The following is a 25,308-nucleotide window of genomic DNA, read 5'->3' as shown; positions in this document are numbered from 1 at the left end:
AGCCTTCTGAAGCTGTTGCTAGCTAGCTGCTTCTGCGTAAATAGCAGAGCTTCCCTCGACCTCTGACTACCCGCGGTAGGTGACGTGGTTCTTCCTCTACTTTCTTTAGACGGTCGTCTCAGCATTTGATTCTCAGTTTTGCCATTCAATGTGTATTATTGAGGCGTAAAATATATATTTTTTAAACAAAACCCCTTATTTCAAGCCTTGATATATATATATATATATATATATATATATATATATATATATATATATAATAAAGCCGACTAACCAATTGATATGTAGCAGTCCCTCCGTTCCTCAAATTGGAGCATTTGCAATTTGAAAATTGTATTCTACTACATTGCAATGTCGATTTGAATTGGATTAATCATTCAGCCCTAATTCATTATCACATTACCTGACCCATCAGATCAAGAGTCTCGCAAAAGATCGAATCAGTCAGATCGACAATCTTCATGTCCCCTATCTGTTGTGACACACAATCAGCAGATGTGACATAACATCGTTTAACCCAAGTGCTGGGGAACCAAGTACAAATACTTCAACACACCTCGGGTTTGAAGAATTTAAAGTTTTCCACGCCGTCGTCCTGATGTTTGCTGTTCTCCACCTGCAGCTTCTCTTCAGATTCTACCTTCAGATGCTCAAAGTACTGCCTCCTTTGTGTGGGGTGACCAGACAGGTCCACGTTTTGAGGCCTACAACAAAAAGACTTCATCACCTTAGCCATAAAGATCAAATGACTTACATTTAAATAACTCTTAAAAATGCAACTTCAATTCCATGACTTGTCTGACAGCTTGCTACAAGTCAGACTGAGGCCTCATATAGTCAACAACTGCTGCTGGCGGCTTAAGGCCAATCTTACATGTCAGTCATTAAAATGACACCAGTAATAGGTGTGATTTAGAAGAGGGATAACTGTTGAGTCCAAAAAATAAATAACAATAATATTTAATAGGTTTAAAATGGCAATTTGTACATTGTATATGCCTTGCAATGTGTCAGCAATTGTGGTGGCACATTTTGCCTCGTCAAGTTCAATAAAATGTCAAGGTCACATACAGTCCCTGACAAAAGTCTTGTCGCTTGGGTACAAGTTGACTTTAAATGCCCCTGAAATATATTTCTAATCAATATTTTTTTACAAGAAATGGCTAAATTCAATCCCAACAGCTTTTGAAACAATATGTTGGTGCAAAACGAAACTGCTGAAAAGCATTCTAACATTTACAGCTTGGTAAAGCTCACTGAGTCACTTTTTGCAAAGACAAAAGTCTTGTCGCCTTGTCAAACGATGCACCCAATCCTTGATTCCAGCCTCACCTGTTGACCAATCAATTAGTGGGTGTGTATAAAAAGAACCCCAGCACACCAGACCTTCACATCAACTGCAACTTGACCACGGACACCATGCCTAAAATTCACCCTCAGACCAAAGCGTTGATTATCAAGAGGCTGAAGACCAGATCCACTGCTGAGGTGGCTGACACATTCAATGTGTCTCAGCGTCAAGTACAAAGGATAAGACTGGAGATGTTTTTGACAAGCCCAGGTCTGGCAGACCCCGCAAGACAACTGCTCGGGAGGACCGTTTGTTGGCTCGAAAATCCAAGGCCAGCCCCTTTTCCACTGCAGCAGAGCTCCACCAGGCCTGGTCACCTCAAGTCCCCGTGTCAACCAGAACAGTTAGTAGAATTCTGTCTCGAAATGGCCTCCATGGTCGAATCAGTGCCCAGAAACCAGCACTAAACAAAAGGCAATTAAAAAAAGGTGTGGCATTTGCCAAGGCCCACAGCCTGCTAAAAGGATGGAAGCTGGAAAAGTGGCAGAAGGTGGATTTCTCTGATGAATCTTCGGTTGAATTACATCACAGCCACCGCAATTATTGCAGAAGACCTACTGGAGCCCGCATGGATCCGAGATACACCCAGAAAACAGTTAAGTTTGGTGGCGGAAAAATCATGGTCTGGGGTTACATCCAGTATGGGGCCTTCAAGAGATTTGCAGGGTGGAAGGCAATATCAATAGCCTAAAATATCAAGACGTATTGGCTACCTCTTACATTCCCAACCATAAAAGGGGTCAAATTTTGCAGCAGGATGGCCCTCCATCGCATACTTCCATCTCTACATCAAAGTTCCTCAAGGCGAAGAAGATCAAAGTGCTCCAAGACTGGCCAGAAATGAACATCATCGAGCATGTCTGGGGTAGAATGAAAGAGGAAGCATGGAAGACCAAACCAAAGAATCTTGATGAACTCTGGGAGGCATGTAAGACTGCTTTCTTTGCCATTCCTGATGACTTCAATACTTTGTATGAATCATTGCCGGACCGCATGGATGCAGTCCTTCAAGCTCATGGAAGTCATACAAGATATTAGATATGGATCTCACAGCACCACTACTTCATTCTCTGATGTTATGTAACTTTTTTTTTGTATTTGAAGTAAATTATTTGTTCCATTTTCACATTACTTTTTGTAGGCGACAAAACTTTTGTCTTGCCAAAATCTGACCTTTCTGTGTTCATTAAATGATCAAAATTTCTTCAGTGAGGCAAATTTATATTTGTATATTAAACATCATTTGGGAGGGTTTTAGCTTTTATATGAGCCATTTCCAAAACCAATGGGTTAATTAAAAGTCAGGTTATAAGCTGGTGTTTCTACAAAATGAATAAGCGACAAGACTTTTGTCAGGGACTGTACTGTGTTGCTTTTGCAGCCTTTGAGCCTTGAGCCTGTTATATACTACTGACCTTTCTTCTTCCAGTGCAATGCAAAGTGCCCTCAGAACAGCTTCACGGTCCTGCCTGCACACACACACATTTTTTCCCCATCAGTCCTAAGATATTAATACAGTACCACAATTGGTAAATTAGCCATTTGAGGTCCACATGACCATTTCTAAAAGTGGAGATGGTATCTTGAGGTTCTAAATGTACAGGATAATACAGTATAGAAAATATAATAAAAGGGAATTAGCAACAATTTTGAACTGTTCCTGAACCTGATCTTAAGTTGCTCCTCCTCTATCTCCTTCTGGACAGATTCAGGTAATTCCTCCTTCTGGTCAGCTATTAACAATGCCTCCTCGTCTCTCCTCTTGGCCAGCAGACACTGGCGCAAAGCCCTTAGGGGGTGCACACATTGGATAATCATCAGATACTTCAACATTTCCGAGCGTAAAAAACTTCCATTGACGGCCAAAATGTACTTTAAGGCTCCACATTTTGCTTTCATTTAACACTGTCCTATCTTCATGGCGCCCATTGGTCACTCAGCACCTAATTTATTTATTTATTAAGCTGATTTTATGATAATTCTGAGGTGTTGAATATATATATCTTTAATAACAGTCTTGCTCAATCAGGTCATCTTTCGGAACTATATATCTGGAGTCCATTTCACAAAGCAGGTTTAGTGAGAACCCTGAGTCTGTTGACCCTGAAATGCGGGAAACTCTGCGTTTTCTGTTTCAGAAAGGGAACTGAAACCAGCGAAAAAAAGGTAACTCTAACCTGTTTCATAAAAAGAGGTAACTTAAACTCTCGGTCCGTTACTGTAGTAACAGACTATTAACCTAACCTCGTCGCTACCAGGTTTATCCAATGAACCTTGAGTTTCCCTCTATTTCCGCTTCCTTTGAGCCACACACGACATTTGATTTCCTCATTCATTCAGTAAGTTGGCGAGTTTTGGCGTAACATATTTCTGCCGTCCCTTATTTAAAAACAAAAAACAAAGACAGTCAATGGGTTTATATTAAGTCTTTTTTCCCCCCAAACATGTCCTTTTGGCATGTCCTTTTGATAATAATCCCGTTGATGAAGGCGCACTCTAAAAAAAGAATTGTTGAACCAAATTAAGATCATAAATTGAATTGTTGACCAACTTAATAAAATTGCTTACAATTGTTTTCGTGTTGCACATTAAAATGAGACTAATTTCAGGATCTGTACTTTTGGTGACATTTTTCTTCAGTGGTGGAAGTTTGAAATATGCTAAAAATATGTATAACCTACCTGAGCTTTTCCTTGTACTCGGTCTTCAGTTTCCTCTCTTCCTCTTCTCCCCTCAGGTCCATTTGATGAAGACGCATTCTCTTTTCTTTCTTCATTAATCTCCCCAGCTCCTCCTCTTTCTCACTGCACAGATCCAATTGGAAGAGGCCCATTTTTTTATTCCTTAACTGCTCCAACTCCTCCTCTTCCTCTCTCCTCAGCTCCTCCTGGCGATGATGCATTCTCTTCTCCTTCTTCCTTTTCAACTTCTCCACCTCCTCCTCCTCTTCTCTTTTCAACCTCTCCTGACCGAGACGCATTCTCTTTTCTTTTTCCCTCTTCAACTTGACCATCTCCTCCTCTTCCTCTCTCTTTAGCTCATCCAGACAGAGACGTATCCTTTTTTCCTTCTCCTTTTGTAACCGCTCTACCTCCTCCTCCCTTTTGAGCTCCACCAGGAGAAGACACATTCTTTTCTCCTTTTCCCTTTTTAACCTTTCCGCTTCTTTCGCTTCCTCTTTCTTCAGATCCTCTAGGTGTAAAAGCATTCTCTTTTCCTTTTCCTTTTTTAACTTCTCCGCCTCTTCCTCCTCCTCTTTACTCAGCGCCTCCTGGCGAAGACGTGTTCGTTTCTCCTTCTCCCTCTTTAACCGCTCCTCCTCTTCCTCTCTAATCAGCTCCATTTGACGGAGACGCGCTCTCTTCTCCTTCTCTCGGTTCAACCTCTCCTCTTCTTCCTCTCGCCACAGCTTCTCCTGCAGCAGACGAGTTCTCTTCTCCTTTTCCCACTTCAACCGTGCCACCTCATCTTCCTCCTCTCTCTTCAATTGCTGCTGGCGGAGACATGTTCGTCTCTCCTTCTCACGTTTTAAAAGTTGCGCTTTCTCATCTTCCTCCCCCCTGAGCTCCCCCTGACGGAGAAGAATTCTTGTCTCCTTTTCCCTTTTCAACCGTTGCACCTCCTCAATTTCCTGTTTCCTCAGCTCCTCCAGGCGGAGGTGTGTTCTTTGCTCTTTTTCCTTTTTCAGTCGCTCCAGCTCATCCTCTTCCTCTTTGCACGGTTCCTCCTGACCAAGATGTGTTTTCTTCTCTTTCTCACTCTTCAATTTCTCATTGTCCTCTTTTTCTTTCTCGCTGTCCTCCTCCTCTGTACTGATTTTGTCCTGACTAATCTGTAATGGCTTCTGTTTCTCTTCTTTCAAATACTCTGCCACCTTTTCCTCACTCAGCCCTGCCTGGTCTACACATGCTCTCTTCTCCACGTTCATGGTTTCTCCGTTCTCACCCTCTTTCTCTGATATCAGTGTCTCCTGAAGGAGACATGTTCTGTTCTCACTCTTCGACCCATCTCCTTTTTGGAACTCAGAATTTTTTGTGTAATTTTCCCTCTTCTGCGGCTCCACATTATCATCTCTTTGTGGCTTCTCCTGAGGGAGATGTGCTTTCAACCCTTTCTCTTTCTTTAACTGCTGTACGCCTTCTCCATGTTCCTCTCCCGTCAGCTCTTCTTTGGATGAATGCATTTTCTTTTCCCTGCTTAGTAGTTGTGCCTCTTCATTTGACTGATTCTCCTTTTCGCTCGCGAGCGACTCTGCATCCTCCTCTTTGATTACTTCCTCCTGGCGCACACATGTTCTCTTGACCTTCTCCCTCTCCTGGCGGAAACGCAATCGTGTCTCCTTTTCATTTCTCAACCTGTCCGCATTTTCTTCTCTCTCTCTTCTCAGTTTATCCTGCCGGACATGCATCTTCTTCAGCTTCTCCCTCTTTAACCGGTCCTCTTCATCAGCATATCGCTTTAGCTCATGACACATTCTTGCCTCCTTCTCTCTTCTCAAAAGTTGCACCGCCGCTCCTTCCTCGTTCCTCAGTTCCTCTTGATAGAGACATATTCTTCTTTCTTTGGCCCTTTTCATACGTTCCACCTCCTGCTCCTCCTCCCTCCTCAGTTCCTCCTGGAGAATGCTGATTCTCATCTCCTTCTTCTTCTTCAAATGTTTTGCATTCTCCTCCTCTTCTTTTCTCAGCTCCTCCTGGAAAGCGCTCATTCTTTTGTCCATCTCAGCCTTTAATCGCATCTCATTCTCCTTAATAAACTGCTCCACCACCTCCGCTTCTTTTCTTCTCAGTTCTTGCAGGTGGAGTTGTATTCTGCTCTCCTTTTCGGTCTCCAGACGCTCTGCTGCCTCTTCTTTCTCTCTCCTCAGCTCCTCCTGATGGAAGTGCATTTGCATCTCTTTCTCCTTCTTCAAACACTCAAACTCCTCATTTAACTCTTTGCTTAGTTCCTCCAAGTAGAGTCTCACCCTTGCCTCCTTCGCTTCCTTCAAATGCTCCAACTCCTCTTCTTTCTCTCTCATCAGCTCCTGCTGTTGAAGATGCATTCGTCTCTCAATGTCAATTTTCAAACGCTCAGTCTCCTCTTCTTCCTCTCTCCTCATCTCCTCCTGGCACAGGCTCATTCTTGCCTCCATTGCGGACTTCAAACGCCGCAGCTCTTCTTCCTCCTCCCGCCTCAGCTCCTGCTGGCGAACACGCATTCTCGTCTCAATTTCCTTCCTTTTTTCACACTCCTCCTCCTTCAACTTCTCCACCTCGTCTTCCTCTCTCCTGAGCTCCTCTCGACAGCGACGCATTCTCATTTCTTTATCCTGTTTGAAGCGCTCCACCTCCTCCTCTTCCACCCTGCGTAACTCCTCCCAGTTGAGATGCATTTTGACAACTTTTTCTGCCTTCAGCTGCTCCATGGCCTCCTCTTCCTCTCGCCTCAGCTCCTCCCTGCAGTGACGTATTCTTGCCTCCTTGGCTGTCTTCATCTGTTTCACCTCCACCACTTCCTCTCTCCTCAGCTTCTCCCGGCGAAGGCGCACTCTTAGCTCTTTCTCCGTCTTCAACTCCTTCATCTCATCCTCTTCTTTTTTCCTGAGACCTTCCTCACAGAGATGCATCTTCATTTCCATCTCCGACTTCAACCGAGTCTTCTCCCTCTTCAGCTCTTCCACCTCTTTTTGTTCTGCTTTCTTCAACTCTTCCAAAAAGATGGACATTCTAGCCTCCATTTCTGTCTTCAAGTGTTTTGTCTCCTCCTTTTCCTCCCTTTTTAGCTTCTCCTGGTAGAGTTCGAGTTTTACCCTCTTTTTAGTACTCAGTTGCTCAACCTCTTCCTCTTTCTCTCTTGTGAGCCTATTCCGGTGGTCACACATTCTTGCCTCCATCTCACTCTTCAACTGCTCCTTCTCCTCCTCTTTTTCCCTCCTCAGCTCCTCCCGGCAAAGTTGAACTCTCATCTCAATTTCAGTCTTCAACCGCTTGACAACTTCCTCTTCCTCTTTTTCCATCTCCTCCCGGCATAAGCGCATTCTCATTTCCATCTGTGTTCTTAACTGTGCCACCTCTTCTTCTTCTTTTACTAACTTCTCATTGCAGAGGTGCATCTCCATCCTTATTCTGGTCTCCTCCTTCTTCAACTCCTCAACCTGTGCCTCTTCCTCTCTCCTCAGCTCCTGTCGGTAACATTGCATCTTTGCCTCCTTCTCCATCTTTAACCTCTTCACCTCCTCCTCTTCCTCTTGAATAAGCTCTTTGTGGCAGAGATGCATTCTAGACTCCTTCTCTTGTTTCAACCGCTGTATCTCCTTATCTTCGTCCACCCTCAGCTCCTCCAAATGGAGAGCCATTCTCTTCTCCTTGTCCATCATAAGTTGTTCTGCCTCCTCCTCTTCCTTTCCCCGTAGCTCCATCTCAACTTTTGTTCTCATCTTCTTTCTCCGCAACATCTCATCCTCGTCCTCTCTCCTTTGCTGGTCCCGTTGCTGACACATTCTTGCCTCTTTCTCTGCATTTAATCGCTCCAACTCTTCTTCTTCCTGTCGTCTCAGCTCCTCCTGACGAAAATGTACTTGCTTCTCCTTTTCCTTCTTCAACTGTTCTATCTCCTCCTCTTCCTCTTGTGTCATCTTTTTCTGAAAAAGACGCACTCTGGTCTCCTTGTCCTGCTTTAACTTCTTTGCCTCCTCCTCCTCCTTCTTCCTTTCCTCCAGGCGGAGACTTGTTCTCATCTCTTTCTCTCTCTTGAATCCTTCCAGCTGTGCATCTTCCTCTCTTTTTAGGAGGCACATTCTTTTTTCTTTTTCCTTCTTCAACTGTTCAACTTCTCCCTCTTCCTCTTTCCGCAATTTCTCTAAATAGATCTGTCTTCTCAAGTCTTTATCCTTCTTCAACTGCTCAACTTGCTTTTTCTCCTCTGCTTCCTCTTTCTTCAGTTCCTCTTGCAAGATATGTCTTCTATTCTCTTTTTCCTTTTTAAATTGTTGCACCTCCTTCTCTTCTCCCGCACTTAGTTCCTTCTTATAGAGACATGTTCTAGTTTCCATCTCCCGTTTTAAGCGCTCTATCTCCTCTTCTTCCTTCCTCTTCAGCTCTATCTGGAAGAGATGTGTTCTTGTTTCCTTTTCCCTCATCAATTGCTCTGTCTCTGCCTCTTCATCTCGCTTCAGCTGCTTCTGGTAGCGGCACAATCTCAACGTTCGCTCCTTTAGCAACTTCATCTCCTCTTCCTCTCTCTTCTGGTGATCTGCATGGAATCGCCCTTCTTCCTCTTTTACAAGGTCTTTGTGATGGGGATGTATTTTTATATCCATTTCACTTCTCAACTGAAATCCCTCGCCCACATCTTTTTGGAGAATATGCATTTTTGTCTCCTCCCTCATTAAATGCTGTGTGTCCTCCTTACCATCCAGTTTGACTTCCATGCACCTTATCTCTTTCTCTACATTTGACTGTCTGAGATCACCCTGCTCTTTTTCAGTTCTGTACTTCTCCTCCCTGCCTGCCTTTTCCTCTTCTGACGTGATTTCATAGTTTTGGCTTTCTTCCACTGTGTCCTCAAAAGTTGAAGGACCAAATTCAACAGCATTTAGAGGAGGCTGATTATCTGTGTGATTATCATTCCTAAACAAAGGGAAAGTCAGTGTTATTTGAGGTACTTCAAATGTACTAAAATGACTAACTTGATGTCAACGGCAGCAAACAACAAAAAACAACATCCAGTCAGGAATCTAGTAGATACGACTAAACATCTTGTCACAGTACATCTATCTATAAACAGACCTCATGGCAATTCCAGTCTTCTCACATTTTGCCTCTTCATTCCCCACTTTTTCGATATCCATTATTGGAATATTATGGGAATCCAGCAGCTCTTCCAACAGCTTTTAGAGACAAAACAAAAACAACATATCGCTTACACGCTAATAAATTAAGTTTTGATACAACTCAATGAAAATATTTTCACGAGGACATTCAAAGCAGAGTGGAGCACAGCACAAGTACCTGCTGCTGAGATGATTCAGTAATGGTTTTTGCAATCTCCTCTGCTGAATCCACGTGAATGCTACGCAAATTCTTTTTCTGCACATGCACAAAAAGAGATCAAGACAGAGAGATCAACAGACTTAAGGTAAGGTGCACTTTTTCAAAATCAAATCGAGCAGACCAAAACAGCATTCCATTGCTTTTTCCCCCTTTTTTTTAAGTGATGCTGTAGACTTTACCTCTAGAATAAGAAATAATTATCACAGCAATGTTCACTAGCCAGCAAGTTTCTCATACACTCTCCTCCAAATGTATTGGAACAGTAAGGCTACTTCCTTTGATTTTCTTGTACACTGAATACTCAACTAAACTTTATTTATAAAACACTTCATACCAGCCATTGCTGCATACAAAGTGCAATAACAAAGACAGGTAAAACAAAAACAAAAAATTGTATCTCAAAATAAATTAAAATGATAATAAAAAAATAATATAATCCTCACTCTTCGCCATTTGCTTAGCCATAGATTGGCTCGGCTGCCCCACTTTTATTTACTACCGCCTGCCAGACCTGACAACAACCCACGGTGGTCCTGGTGGTCGCGACATTTCGTCCAGTATGTTGAAAGTGCTGTGTAAAGTTGCTCGAACTTCACTCAATGTCGATTAAGTCCACACAATTATAATATTCAGCAACGGACGGTAAAAGCACAGTTAAAAAGAAAAAGGCATGGCCAGGTCATCATCACTCTCCAGCGTCTAGAGCACTTTGCACCCAAGCAGGTTGCCCCCAAGACGGTGCCACGGCCGTCGGACCGGGTGAGCGCAAGGGAGCCTCGGACATAGCATCCTATGACATGCAACAGAGCCTTGGACTCTTAAAGTGACAGTAACCAGACCAACGTAAGTGTGAGGCGGTCTAGTTTTGCAATATCGGACCGATACAAGTTACGTCAGTTTTTCCGAATATTGACCCAATGGTTATCGATACAATAAATATTGTGCATCCCTATTGAAAAGTATCAAACGAAATAGAACTTACAATGGTATGCCCGTGGTTACAAGGTTAAGAGAAAAGCCACCACTAATCCTCTTAATTCCTACTATGATAGCTTTCTGTTTGACGGCTTCCAAGTTTAATGTTGGTACTCTGTTAAAATTTGTATACTGTGAATGTAATATATATCGACAAACCCCAAATATGAAGCTGAGTCTAGGCATTCATTCCTGTTATCTCATGTGTTGTGTATCGTTTTGATTTCAAACAAATATTTTAATTCTCCATTCAGCTAAAATAAAAGAATTGGCCTCGCTGTACCAATATTTTTGGATGGGATCATGTGTTGTCCTAACAACAACAACAACACATTCCCTGTGTTTTGATTGCTACCTTCATCCTTTTCTTTTCTTCCTGCTTTTCTTTTACTTTCTTCTTGATCTTCTTAACCGCACTGGGCCCATGAACAGCCATGCGCTGGTTACGCTCACGCTCCTGAACCACCAGCTGCCTATAGTGCACTTTTGAAGGGTGTTCCAAAATGCACGTGTCTAACTGGGAGTTGTGGAAGGAGGTGTTCCCACTTTCATCTTCCCTGGAAGGAGCAAGTCAGAAGAGAGGCTATACAGTAAATTAGCAGGTATTTTTCATTTGTTAGTGTACAATGAATCACTTATTCCTTCACAACCTGTTAGCTTGATATGAAGTCATTACGGCAGTGGCTGCCCATATTACTTAACCAATTTAACAGAAATGAATACTGGTTATAATGTAAAACGTGTGGGTCCAGATGATAAAAATTTACTGCCATGACATTTGGTGCCCCAACATGGATTGTAGATAATGTTTGTGCCTTTGGACAGACTCAAGTAAATATCCAGATTGACATGAAACTGTATCTAAATATTTACAGAAAGAAAGAAAGATGATTGATGATGATGAGTTGGCATATATTTTCCCCATTTATGTTCTACAAATCTAATTTAGCACAAAACATTACATAAATTCTCACACAGACACGGGAATTTAATTTCAGAATGAGTGCTACACGGCAGTCAGTCTTGCAATATAACTGTCGTAAAAATCGCACAATCTTTTCCAGAGCAAGTCTAAAAATGTCTGGATCACCAGAAGTAACTTACCGCTCTAACCATCCTGGAGGCAGTTTTTCAGCTAGGGCCTTCTTGGCAAGCCACATAAGCTCTGGCTCTCGCTCTGGATCTATGCCTATATCCCGTGCATATTGCATAATCTCTAAAAGACAAAGCAAATTAAAAGATAGACAATTTAGACAACACTGATATCCTTTCAGCTCCAATACCTAGTAAAATTAGAGATGGTATTGGTTGGTAAACATTACATAACCCTATATATTCATTCCAAACAACTGCAGCACGAACAGTGTTTAGTGCCATATAAAGCCCCACGTTTTCCCTCAGTACCTGGATACGGCCAAAGATGTCAAACTTGCCCTGTTCTTCACTTCCGTCCGCTTCATCATACACTACGCACACAATTATTAGCCAAGTGAGTATTGTTTTTACCATATCATGATCTCCATGTATATTTTCCAACTTCAAGTTGTATAATCCTGAAAGGCTAAAACCTTGTTGGATTTAACCGTATCAGCTGATTTGTATTTGTGTTATAAATGAGTGTGTGGGAAGGTGTGGCCTAAGGAGATCAACACCCCATATGAAGGTGTGGCAATTATTAGGAAGCTTCTTTTCATAAAAGATATTTAACTGACTTGGGAAAAGTCAGACATTGTGAAAAGTCTTTCAGAGAGATTCAGGACTGTTGAAATTGCTAAAATATTGGGGCGTGATTACAGAACCATCAAACGTTTTGTTGCAAACATAATGAAGTCATAAGAAATGTGGAGAATAAGAGATGAAAATTAAAGAGGAAGTTTAAACCTCTTGACGATAATATGTTAAATGTGACCTCACTAGTCTAAACATGACATTCTGATTAATATTACATTTGTGGAATATGAGTTATGAAGCAAAATCCAGCCATTTTTATCTCGGAGTGGCCATTTTGCCACTTGCTGTCGACTGAAGATGACATCACAGTTGCTCAGGGCTCAGGCAACGACCAGTCACAGATCACCTTTTTTCTGAAGCTGTGCTGTGATTGGTTGTTGCCTGAGACCTGAGCAACTGTGATGTCATTTTCACTTGACAGCAAGTGGCAAAATGGCCACCTTTTCATATTGATAAAAACTGCTGGATTTTGCTTCTTAACTCACATTCCACTGACACAATATTAACCAGAATAGCATATTTAGAATAGAAGGGCTGCATAGAACATATTATTGTCAAATACATGTTTTGGGTTGACTTCCCCTTAAAAGATTTGAGAAAAATCAAATGTGAAGCTACTAGGAACCCATGATCCTCCAGTGCCGTCATATTTCACAACTGCGAACTGCCCATATAGCCGAGAACTACAAGGTGTACCTGGTGTTTAGCGCTCAGAGACACGGTAAACGTAAACGTTTTTTGCAGTCAACATTTTGCTTTATTGATTGTTGTAATGTATTGCTGTGTTTGGCTTTTCGGAACATGACATATTTGTTTGATCTGCTCAAAACCCCACAAATCAAATCAACTTTTAACTGGGACCCAGCTGGGGAGCCCAGATGCAGCCCATTCCATACCCATATGGGTTTTAGCTAGGGCCCATACGAAGCCCACCTTTAAGCCAATGTAGGTTTTAGCTAGGGCCCATATGAGGCTCACCTTGAGCCCATCTGGGCTTGCCCACATTGGGCCACCATGAAATCTCTGGCCAAAATTAACTGGGACCCAGCTGGGTAGCCCAGATGGGACCCATTCACCAGCCATGGGTACCACATGAGTGTGTTGACAGAGCTAGCTAGCTCCCCGGGTGCTTGTTTACCTGCTAGGGAGCTAGCTAGCTAGTACAAGGGGCTAAAGCCAAACTGTGGCAGGGTTTTTACTTTTTGGACCTGGATTTGCCATCTCTGGTCCATAAACATCCTAAACTTTACCTTTAGCAGAAAAACAGTAGCTCCACACATGACTCAGTTTATGCTCTGTCTTAGAATACCATTGAATCAAACTGAGATTGATTGCGCATAATGCACTTACTCAGGTGGAAGGAAAAGTAGTTCCCACCAACAGTGTACCATATACATGAAATCAAATGACTGCAGTATCAAAACCATCAATATTTTTGATGTGAGAATCATTCATAGAGCATAAAGATCTAAAATCAAGAGCATCAATAATTCAGTATAGATCAACACATTAAATCAGTTTTTCCCAGAAGCTAGCTATTAAAATTGTGTGACCTTAGTTTTGAATATATCGGTAATGTTGATCAATGTACTGTGTACCTTCTTCAGAAAAACAAAGTTCGTCATCCCTGTGCTCCTCCTGGATCTGTTGGCAACTTGTGCTTGTTGCAGACACAAGGTGGCTAATAAAGGAAGGGTTACATTCCGTTTGAATAGGAAACACAACAACAAATCAATCAACAGAATCAACATGTACAACAAACTGAATCACTAATACAGTTCTCCATGAGTAAAAGAGCAGCAAACCTCTTAGCAGTTTCATTCTCACATTTTTCTTTGGCATCACTCTCCAATTGACTGTCACAACAAGCATTATTGCCAGAGACCCCAAACTCTGTTTGTTGCTTCAAGACAGAAAAAAGGACAAAACAGTTAGCAGTCATGTAAACAAGCTCCCATGAAAATGGTCGGCACTACAACGTTTGTCATTTGGTTTGGTATGTCGCAAACAGCATTTGTACCTGTTGCTGTGGTGTTTCAGTACTGTGGTTGTTATAATGGGAATTGTCAATCACTTCTGGCTTGGTCTTCTCCTCTGCTGAATCAGCATCGGCACCTCTGGAATCCTTAATTGCATACATGCAGTACTTTGAAATTGTCAAGTAAAAAAATGTTCTTTACAATAATATCTTCTATGCATTTCCATTAGTCTAAACACAATATTCTGAATAATATTGCGTTTGAATATAAATTCAGCAGCAAAATCCACCCATTTTATCCATCTCAGGGAGCGGTCATTTTGCCACCGGCCATCAACTGAAGATGACATAGTGCCTAAGGGCTCAGCTTGCAAACCTCACATGACCAAATCCGGAAAACAGGTGAGCCGTCAGTGAGGTGTGGGTGTTTCTTTGGGCAGAGACATGAAGAAACAGGGTCAGGAAGTGAAGTGAGGCTATACTCAAATTGTGCTAGCAGTTTGAAAACTGCATCCTCTACTTTTAAGATAGTTCCTCCGTTTAAAAAAAAAACACAAGGCCAGAAGTCTTAACACATATCAAAATAACCACAGCATTTAATGTGGCATAAAAAATATTTACAAATATATTTAGAAATCATATTTATAAAAAAAAAAATACATTTACATTTATAATTTTGCCTCATCCTGATATAATTTTGACACCTTTTTTTGCTTTAAAAAAAAGAAGAAAAAAAAAGAAACCCTCATCCAAAATCAAGGGAAAGTATTATACAAGAGTACATGCGAAATAACAAATAAATTATATAATCAAAAAAATGTAAGAAAAATAAATGATAGCGTCATTTTTGCTGCTAACCAAGAATGACGGTTTTGCGAGCAGATTTGTCCGGAAGATTGGTCGAGACAAGGTGCAAGGAAAACAGCCAGGCCGGTTAAATGTACTGCCAAATTGTCTGAAACGCTTTTGGAGACGGCTTATGGTAGACAGATAAACATTCAATTCACGGGCAACAGCTCTGATTGACATTCCAGCAGTCAGCATGCCAACTGAACGCTCTCTCTCAAAACCTTGACACACACACTTGGCATCAACACAGAGTTATAAGGCACACTTACGCTAGTTGTTCCCTCCTTGTTCTGTTTGCCTTCTGATGCCAAGAGAACACCGGCCTGCTGCATGCGCTCACGCTCCTGAGCCACCAGTTTGCGGTAGTGCACATCACAAGGATGTTCCCATATGGTTAGGGCGGAACGGTAGTTGTGGTAGTACACGTTCCCGCTCCCATCTAGGCTGTGAAGACCCAGTCAGAAAGTTACGGTCAAATAAGTAATAGATGTTATTGATCAGCAATATTTCAGTGATGTGTGATAGAAGAGTTCCAGCTCAAATGAAAGGAAAGGTTTATAAAACTGTGGTGAGACCAGCGATGTTGTTTGGTCTGGAGACAGTGCCACTGAGGAAAAGACAGGAGGCAGAGCGGGAGGTGGCAGAGATGAAAATCCTGAGGTTCTCTTTGGGAGTGACCAGGATGGATAGAATTAGTAATGAGTACATAAGAAGGACAACACGTTAGAGGCTTTGGAGATAAAGTCAGAGAGGCCAGACTGAGATGGTTTGGACATGTCTAGAGGAAGACCAAAGAGGTGGTTAATGGATGTAGTTAAAGAGGATATGAAGGTAGTTGGTGTGAGAGCAGAGAATGCAGAGGACAGGGTTAGCTGGAGGCAACTGATTCGCTGTGGTGATCCCCTGAAGGGAAAAGCCGAAAGTAAAAAAAGGAGGTTTCAACAGATGATGATTACTCCTTGAATGGCCCAGCGCGGCGGCGCCAGGCTAATAAGGCACCGGGGAAAACATGCCTGATTACTTACACAGGAATCCATTCTGGAGGAAGTCGGGCAAACATGGCCTCCTTGGCAAGATACATGAGGCCCGGCTCTTTTTCTGGATCAATGCCCATATCCTGAGCATATTCCTTGATTCCTGTTTAGGTAGTGAAAATGAAAAAAACAAAGCAGTAGGACTGCAGAGATTTATGGTTTCATTGCTCATTCAGACAGTGCTTCCTATATGGAAGTAAGTAGCATTATTTGGTTATATGGTTAACATCACCGTTTTCCTCTTTCCGTTAGATGAATCACGTCATAATTTCTCACTCTGCTTAAGAAACAAATTTTTCCAGGAGATATTGGATAGAACATTACAATAGTAGGTGGGTGTAAAAGTGTTTGGCATGTCACAAAAATGTAATGGTAACATCAGCGACACATTTATCTGGTCAGGCTGTGTATTTCTACTGCATCTTTAGTGATAGTTTCCGTTTTCCTTGAGACTTGCCCACCTCCCTTCGTAATTTGTTAGACGCTGCATCTTGTAGTCATTGATACAGTAATTTCATAATAATTCATAAAGCTGAGTTAAAATTAACTGCTGCATCTTGTAGTCATTGATACAGTCATTTCATAATAATTCATAAAGCTGAGTTAAAATTAACTGCTGCATCTTGTAGTCATTGATACAGTAATTTCATAATAATTCATAAAGCTGAGTTAAAATTAACTCACTCACTGCCATTGACAGCTAGCTATAGACGTCAAAAATTCATTTTAACTATTTTTATTAGTTACTTTTTTTTTTCGTCATTTTTGTTAACAAGAGTATGAAAATCTAGATTTTTTTTTGGTACATTTAGATCAGATATAAAATTTGTGATTATTCGTGATTAACTAGTAAAGTCCGTCCGTCCGTCCGTCTTCTTCCGCTTATCCGGGGTCGGGTCGCGGGGGCAGCAGCTTTAGCAGGGAAGCCCACACTTCCCTCTCCCCAGCCACTTCAGCCAGCTCATCCGACGGGACCCCAAGGCGTTCCCAGGACAGCCGAGAGACATAGTCTCTCTGGCGTGTCCTGGGTCGTCCCCGGGGCCTCCTGCCGGTAGGACATGCCCGGAACACCTCCCCAGGGAGGCGTCCAGGAGGCATCCGAACCAGATGCCCGAGCCACCTCAACTGGTTCCTCTCAACGTGGAGGAGCAGCGACTCGACGCTGAGTCCCTCTCGGATGACCGAGCTTCTCACCCTATCTCTAAGGGAGAGCCCGGCTACCCTGCGGAGGAAACTCATTTCGGCCGCTTGTATCCGGGATCTTATTCTTTCGGTCACGACCCACAGCTCGTGACCATAGGTGAGGGTAGGAACGTAGATCGACCGGTAAATCGAGAGCTTTGCCTTTCGGCTCAGCTCCTTCTTCACCACAACGGACCGATACAGCGTCCGCATCACTGCAGACGCTGCACCGATCCGCCTGTCGATCTCCCGCTCTAACCTACCCTCACTCGTGAACAAGACCCCAAGATACTTGAACTCCTCCACTTGGGGCAGGACCTCCTCCCCGACCCGGAGAGGGCACTCCACCCTTTTCCGACTGAGGACCATGGTCTCGGATTTGGAGGTGCTGATCCTCATCCCAACCGCTTCACACTCGGCTGCGAACCGCTCCAGTGAGAGCTGGAGGTCACGGCTTGAAGAAGCCAACAGCACCACATCATCTGCAAAAAGCAGAGATGCAATGCTGAGGCCACCAAACCGGACCCCCTCAACGCCTCGGCTACGCCTAGAAATTCTGTCCATAAAAGTTATGAACAGAATCGGGGACAAAGGGCAACCTTGGCGGAGTCCAACCCTCACCGGAAACAAATTCGACTTACTGCCGGCAATGCGGACCAGACTCTGACATCGGTCGTACAGGGACCGAATGGCCCGTATCAGGGGGCTCGGTAACCCATACTCCCGAAGCACCCCCCACAGAACTCCCCGAGGTACACGGTCAAACGCCTTCTCCAAGTCCACAAAGCACATGTGGACTGGTTGGGCGAATTCCCACGCACCCTCGAGGATCCTGCTGAGGGTGTAGAGCTGGTCCACTGTTCCACGGCCGGGACGAAAACCACACTGCTCCTCCTGGATCCGAGATTCGACCTCCCGACGGACCCTCCTCTCCAGCACCCCTGAATAGACCTTACCTGGGAGGCTGAGGAGTGTGATCCCTCTAAAGTTGGAACACACCCTCCGGTCCCCCTTCTTAAAAAGGGGAACCACCACCCCGGTCTGCCAATCCAGAGGCACCGTCCCCGATGTCCACGCGATGCTGCAGAGACGTGTCAACCACGACAGCCCCACAACATCCAGAGCCTTCAGGAACTCCGGGCGGATCTCATCCACCCCCGAGGCCCTGCCACCGAGAAGCTTTCCAACCACCTCGGCGACTTCGACCCCAGAGATAGGGGAGCCCACCTCAGAGTCCCCAGACCCTGCTTCCTCAAAGGAAGGCGTGTTGGTGGAATTGAGGAGGTCTTCGAAGTACTCTCCCCACCGGTTCACGACGTCCCGAGTCGAGGTCAACAGCACCCCGTCTCCACTATACACAGTGTTAACGGTGCACTGCTTTCCTCTCCTGAGACGCCGGATGGCGGACCAGAATTTCCTCGAAGCCGTCCGGAAGTCGTTTTCCATGGCCTCACCGAACTCCTCCCATGCCCGAGTTTTTGCCTCAGCGACCGCCAAAGCCGCATTCCGCTTGGCCAGCCGGTACCCGTCAGCAGCCTCCGGAGTCCTACAGGCCAAAAAGGCCCGATAGGACTCCTTCTTCAGCTTGACGGCATCCCTTACCGCTGGTGTCCACCAGCGGGTTCGAGGATTGCCGCCACGACAGGCACCAACCACCTTACGGCCACAGCTCCGATCGGCCGCCTCAACAATTGAAGCGCGGAACATGGTCCACTCGGACTCAATGTCCCCCGCCTCCCCCGGGACAATGGAGAAGCTCTGCCGGAGATGGGCGTTGAAACTCTTTCTGACAGGGGATTCTGCCAGACGTTCCCAGCAGACCCTCACAGTACGTTTGGGCCTGCCTGGTCAGACCGGCATCTTACCCCGCCATCGGAGCCAACACACCACCAGGTGGTGATCAGTTGACAGCTCCGCCCCTCTCTTAACCCGAGTGTCCAACACATACGGCCGCAAGTCCGATGACACGACTACAAAGTCGATCATCGAACTACGGCCTAGAGTGTCCTGGTGCCAGGTGCACATATGGACACTCTTGTGCTTGAACATGGTGTTCGTTATGGACAGTCCGTGGCGAGCACAGAAGTCCAATAACAAAACACCACTCGGGTTTCGATCGTGGGGGGCCATTCCTCCCAATCACGCCCCTCCAGGTCTCACTGTCATTACCCACGTGAGCGTTGAAGTCCCCCAGTAGAACGAGGGAGTCTCCAGGGGGTGCGCTCTCCAGCACACCCTCCAAGGACTCCAGAAAGGGTGGGTACTCTGGGCTGCTGTTCGGTGCATAAGCACAAACAACAGTCATGACCCGTCCCCCCACCCGAAGGCGGAGGGAGGCTACCCTCTCATTCACCGGGGTAAACCCCAACGTACAGGCGGCTAGCTGGGGGGCAATGAGTATGCCCACACCTGCTCTGCGCCTCTCACCGTGGGCAACTCCAGAGTGGAAGAGGGTCCAGCCCCTCTCGAGAGGATTGGTACCAGAACCCAAGCCGTGTGTGGAGGTGAGTCCGACGATATCTAGTCGGAACTTCTCAGCCTCGCACACCAGTTCGAGCTCCTTCCCTGTCAGAGAGGTGACATTCCATGTCCCCAGAGCTAGCTTCAGTAGCCGGGGGTCAGACCGCCAAGGCCCCCGCCTTTGGCTGCCACCCAACTCACTGCGCACCCGACCCCTTTGGCCCCTTCCACCGGTGGTGAGCCCATGGGAAGGGGGACCCACGTTGCCTTTTCGGGCTGTGCCCAGCCGGTCCCCATGGGTATAGGCCCGACCACCAGACGCTCGCCTTCGAGCCCCACCTCCAGGCCTAGCTCCAGAGGGGGGCCCCGGTGACCCGCGTCCGGGCAAGGGAAACGAAAATCCAAGGTTTGTACTCGTCATTGGGGTCGTTTGAGCCATGCTTTGTCTGGTCCCTCACCTAGGACCTGTTTGCCTTGGGTGGCCCTACCAGGGGCATGAAGCCCCGGACAACATAGCTCCCAGGCTCATTGGGACACGCAAACCCCTCCACCACGATAAGGTGATGACTCACGGAGGGGTAACTAGTAAAGTCATGCGATTAATTACGATTACAAATTTTAATCGCCTGATGCCCTAATTTTTTATAATCTTTTCTTTTTTTTAATTATTTTTATTTTATTTTTTTAATGTGTTGTTTTTTTAAGAAAAAAATATAAAAAATTAGGGTCGTCGGCCAATTACAATTTTTAAAAATAATTAATCGCATGACTTCACTAGTTAACTCCCGATTTAAATTGTTTTAATTATTATTTTTATTTATTTAATGTTTTTTTTAAAGAAAAAATTATTAAAAATTAGGAGCGTCAGGCGATTACAATTTTTTGACGTATTTAATCGCATGACTTCACTAGTTAACTCACGATTAACCAAACATTTTATATCTGTTCTAATACAAAAAAAATTCTAGGTTTGCATACTTTTGTTAACAAAAGTGGGCACAAATGTAAAACTAATGGAAATAATTCAAATAAATTTTTGACGTCTATAACCGTCAATGGCAGTGATTGTGTTAAAAAGATGTACTGTACTGTAAAAAATGACTACTGTGATATTAATTTGTGTTGAGGTCATTTATCTGCCATAAGATTGCATAATTGCATTTGTAAGAAGTTGGTGACAGCTCAGTGCATTTTTCTTTTCATATTAAAACCCCTTCAGACCCATAGATGGTACCAGTAGACATGACAAATTTGCGTGTCTAAACGAATAAAACGCATATTTGAGATGATGTCAACACTTCTGGTTCATGATTGGATCTTAACTATCACAATCGCAAGTTGATTTGCATGATGTTCATGTTAAAAATGTTGCATATAAGCTTAATAAGTTTACAACACGTTACAGTCATATTGTCCGGGCGTCCACTATAACAACAAAAAACATGAGATCATCCCAAAAGAAAATTTCCATGTTGTTCTTATGTGGGAAAAGAGTCAAAAAGCAAAAAAAGAAAAAAGAAAGACATTTTCTAATCTAATTGTTACCATAAGGTAATTTGTGAAATTCTGCACAAATTGTAAAAGTGTAAAATACAACTTGACCCCAGTCTCCACAAATATATGCGTTGTTATTAAATTTATTACTGCTAACTTTTAACATGGACGTGTCTGCTGTGTTACAACTGGAATTCCCCCTGTACAGGCTTTCCAAGTAAGAGGCGGTCATTAATCATGCGTTAAAAATATATATTGACGTTAAAGGAACTTTAAATCAACTCAAAATTAATGCACTCATTTTGACACCCCTAAATGTAGTGTCGATGCATTTGAATATTGGGAATGTGGATTTGTACCTTCTTCAGAGAACTTAAATTCTTCATCAGGGTGCTCCTCAAGGATTTGGGGGCCACTTATGGCTGCTGCACACGCAAGGTAACTAACAAAAACAAAGTGCCATATTATAGTGAAGAACATCTTCAAGCATTTTAGAAATACGAATGCACATGATGATAGCATCAGATTCCAATGACCAAAGCACAAACCTTTCAACTGCTTTAATCTTATTTTGCTTTACCAAGCCATGCTCCCCTTCTCCAGCGACTCTCTCGCTGAAAAACTCTCCCGACAGCTTTATAACACGACACAGGACGAACAATTGACATGACAAAATACTGTTAACATAAAGCGGCTCTTTGAAAGCGCTACATAAATGATGATGACTTGACTTGACAAAAAGGTTGTGCTTTTATAATGCAGACAAAACCGAAGCCAAGTAGGCACGTAAGCAGGGAACGTACCCGTTGCTGTGGTGAATCGCAACGGTGGTCTCCAGAAATGGCCCTAATATCATCTTCTGCTGCTTCTGGATTGCTCTCTCTTGATTCCTGAGGTGTAACCAGACACAGTCATTTGTGTCACACATCATTTGAAAGTTGGTTAAACTGTGGAATTAATCACGTCTTCTTAAGAAACTGAAGGACATTTCAGTGCAGCAATTGCTGCATCATTTAAATCCTGCCATAAAAAACAGGAGCTCAGACCAGTTTGGGAAACCCTTTGAACACATACAGTAACTAGACAACAGAACTAAACACAAATCATAAAAAAAGATTATGTAAACTCATTCACTGCCATTGACGGCTATAGACGTCATAAATTTATTTTAACTATTTGTAATAGTTTAACATTTTTTTCCCACTTTTGTTAACAAGAGTATGAAAACCTATACATTTTTTTGTACATTTAGAGCAGATTATTTTATTTTTTTTTGTGATTAATCGTGAGTTAAGTAGTGAAGTCATGCGATTAATTACGATAAAAAAAATTATAATTGCCTGACGCCCCTATTTTTTAAAAATGTTTTATTTTTAAAGAAAAAAAAAATATATATATATTTTATTTTTAATCTTTTTTTTAAACAAAAAGATTATTAAAAATTAGGGGCATAAGGCGATTACAATTTTTAATCGTAATTAATCGCATGACTTCACTAATTACCTCACGATTAATCAAACATTTTATATCTGTTCTAATACAATAAAAACATTCTAGGTTTTCATACTCTTGTTAACAAAAGTGGGAAAAATGTTAAACAATAGAAATAGTTCAAATGAATTTTTGACGTCTATAGCCGTCAATGGCAGTGAATGAGTTAAACACTTACTCCTTGTGTTTTGAGTGATTCCTTCACCCTTTTCTTTTCCTCCTGTTTTTCTTTCAATTTCTTCTTGTTCTTCTTCACATCAGGCACCCCATCAACAGGCGCCTGCAGGACACGCTCACGCTCTTGACCCACCCGCTGACCGTAGTGCACTGTGCAGGGATGTTCCCAAATGGATGTGCCCAATTGACAGTTGTAGTAGTAAATTTTCCCACTCTCGTCTTCACTGCAGGTGAGAAGTCAGAAGATTTAAGTAAAAAAAGATGACAACATCTAGTCGGTACATTCACACCTAGCTAAGGGACAAACGATTTAACCCTATAAAGCCTGAGCCATGAAATATATTGAGAAAATTCAGATTATTTGTAAATAGAGTATTTATTGCTCCTTTTACTCCCAGTTCAAAAGCAATGTCTGATTGTTTTTAAATGGAGCACTGTATGACCTCCAGTGACTCACCGCTCCAACCATCCCGTTCGCAATGGGGAAAGCATGGCCTCCTTGGCAAGCCACATAAGTTCTGGCTCTTTTTCTGGATCAATTCCTATTTCTTGCGCATATTCATTGAGCTCTGTTGAGGTGGAGGGAAAAAAACTGTCATTAGAACTGGACAATTGATTATTACTCAGTAACATGTAAAAGTAATAAATGTAAATAAATGACTGAGCTAAACTGTGTATTAAGGTCAACTAAAATAAAAGGTCAAAGGGTTACTAAAATATGCACCAATTTTCTAAGTGACTGTAGATTTGGAATTACTGTTGATTTCCCTTTTCAAAAATACCCGTTTGGTTCTTGAGATATAAGGGTTGAAAGGAAGGCAGCCACACCCACTTCCACAGAAAAATGTCAAATTTGGCGGCCATAGCTCACAAACCCCTGCCCCGAGTTACCTAAAATTTGAGATGTGTTGTGAAAACACTATCAACAAGTATAGTAAGTTTCATTAAAATGAAAATTGACAAATCCGATTCCAATGAAGTTGGGACGTCATGTTAAATAAAAACAGAAAACAATGATTTGCTAATGAAGTTAAACCAATAACATTTGCCATAATGTTCAACGTGATGAACTTTGAAAAAGTTGAGAAATGCTAATCAAACTCCTGTTTGGAACATCCCACAGGTGAACAGGCTAAATGGGAACAGGTGGGTGACATGATTGGGTATAAAAGGACCTTCCCTGAATTGCTCAATCGTTCACAAGCAAAGATGGGGCGAAGTGCACTTCTTTGTGAACAAGTGTGTGAGGAAATAGTCAAACTGTTTAAATGGATACTTGACTCATTGAGCCATTTTCAACAGTAAGAACATAATATTTAGTCTATAATGAATTTGATAACTTCATTATTTTTCATGAAAAAATAATACCTTTAAAAACAAATTTTGCCACTTGCCGCTGTTACTTAAGATGACATGACATCACATGTAGCTACTGAGGAAATAGGTAACGACCAATCATGGCTCAGTTTGCTGACCAAACCCAGAAAACAGGTGAGCCGTGATTGGTCGTTACCTATTTCCTTAGCACAAAGGGAGCCAAAGTTTGTGATCATAGAAAACGACACAATAAAAGCTCAATATAAGTCATTTAAGTAAACAAAACGGTTATTGTATATTACAAATGATAAACATTATTATTATTATTATTATTATCATTACTACTACTACTACTATTTTCTCAAGTACATTTTAGAGATTAGTGTAAAAAAAAAAAAATAGTTCATAGCTTTAGGAGTTAAATCGGTAGCTACATTTTACCTGTATTTGTTTTTAACACAATACACATACTGTATTTAATTCTACTTAAAATACAGATAAAGTACTTTTACCACCTCTGAATTTATTGCAGGTGTACGTGTACCATGTAGTAAAGGTGGGTAATAAAAATCTATGCGCCAGTAGCCCAAAACAGCACATTTAATCAGAAAAAAAATCATAAATCGTCGATTTGATCAAACTATCCGGAGAGTGGGAGATCCTGTGTACCTTTTTCAGAGAACTCAAATTTATCACCGTGTTCCTCGACGACCTCCATGCCAATAACGACTGCTCCAGACACAAGTTGGCTTGCAAGAACTACTCTGTAACACAAGTGTCACATTCAGCTCGATTTACATTTAAAACGGACGCCGGCATTATGGACTCATTGCAGCCAAAAATGGTGACGCACTCGGAACGTTTCGTCAAAAGTACATTCGTCATGATGGCGCCGTCACAAAAGTAAGCTTGCCATGAAATATCTCCTTGAAGTCGGGTAGCGCAATGTGAAAAGCAAAGGTTTTGCCCGACGGGCATCGCACGCACGTATGTTAATAGTACGTCCCGTTATTCCTCTAGTTTGGTCACGAATCACGATTTAATTTGCCTCAGGTATGCATTCTAAAACAAACAAACACACAATCTCGTTCAGTAGATCGATTAAAAAGTAAACAAAAACAAAACACTATATACAGAGTGAATGCATTGGATTGTTATAGTTTTGATTATAAGATAGATAGATAGATAGATAGATAGATAGATAGATAGATAGATAGATAGATAGATAGATAGATA

General features: G+C 42.7%; 1 protein-coding gene across 1 annotated transcript in view; it reads right to left on the bottom strand.

Moving 5' to 3' along the window:
* Positions 1-25,308, bottom strand: part of cep164 (centrosomal protein 164) — a 53,038-nt gene that overhangs the window by 1,181 nt on the left and 26,549 nt on the right. Inside the window, exons 25-45 of the mRNA XM_077566241.1 lie at positions 24,926-25,056; positions 24,742-24,836; positions 23,213-23,324; positions 22,757-22,979; positions 21,891-21,977; positions 21,636-21,721; positions 21,447-21,529; positions 15,943-16,054; positions 15,187-15,361; positions 14,111-14,215; positions 13,896-13,993; positions 13,689-13,771; positions 11,464-11,575; positions 10,715-10,916; positions 9,343-9,420; positions 9,121-9,221; positions 4,033-8,961; positions 3,018-3,140; positions 2,767-2,820; positions 557-704; positions 404-472 (exon numbers count right to left, since the gene is read on the bottom strand). Coding sequence (XP_077422367.1) covers positions 404-472; positions 557-704; positions 2,767-2,820; positions 3,018-3,140; positions 4,033-8,961; positions 9,121-9,221; positions 9,343-9,420; positions 10,715-10,916; positions 11,464-11,575; positions 13,689-13,771; positions 13,896-13,993; positions 14,111-14,215; positions 15,187-15,361; positions 15,943-16,054; positions 21,447-21,529; positions 21,636-21,721; positions 21,891-21,977; positions 22,757-22,979; positions 23,213-23,324; positions 24,742-24,836; positions 24,926-25,056 — 7,206 coding nt within the window. The remainder of the gene's footprint in view (positions 1-403; positions 473-556; positions 705-2,766; positions 2,821-3,017; positions 3,141-4,032; positions 8,962-9,120; positions 9,222-9,342; positions 9,421-10,714; positions 10,917-11,463; positions 11,576-13,688; positions 13,772-13,895; positions 13,994-14,110; positions 14,216-15,186; positions 15,362-15,942; positions 16,055-21,446; positions 21,530-21,635; positions 21,722-21,890; positions 21,978-22,756; positions 22,980-23,212; positions 23,325-24,741; positions 24,837-24,925; positions 25,057-25,308) is intronic.

The sequence above is a fragment of the Vanacampus margaritifer genome, chromosome 5 (assembly GCF_051991255.1).
Source record: "Vanacampus margaritifer isolate UIUO_Vmar chromosome 5, RoL_Vmar_1.0, whole genome shotgun sequence".
NCBI lineage: Eukaryota > Metazoa > Chordata > Actinopteri > Syngnathiformes > Syngnathidae > Vanacampus > Vanacampus margaritifer.
This window is presented reverse-complemented; position numbering and strand designations above follow the sequence as displayed.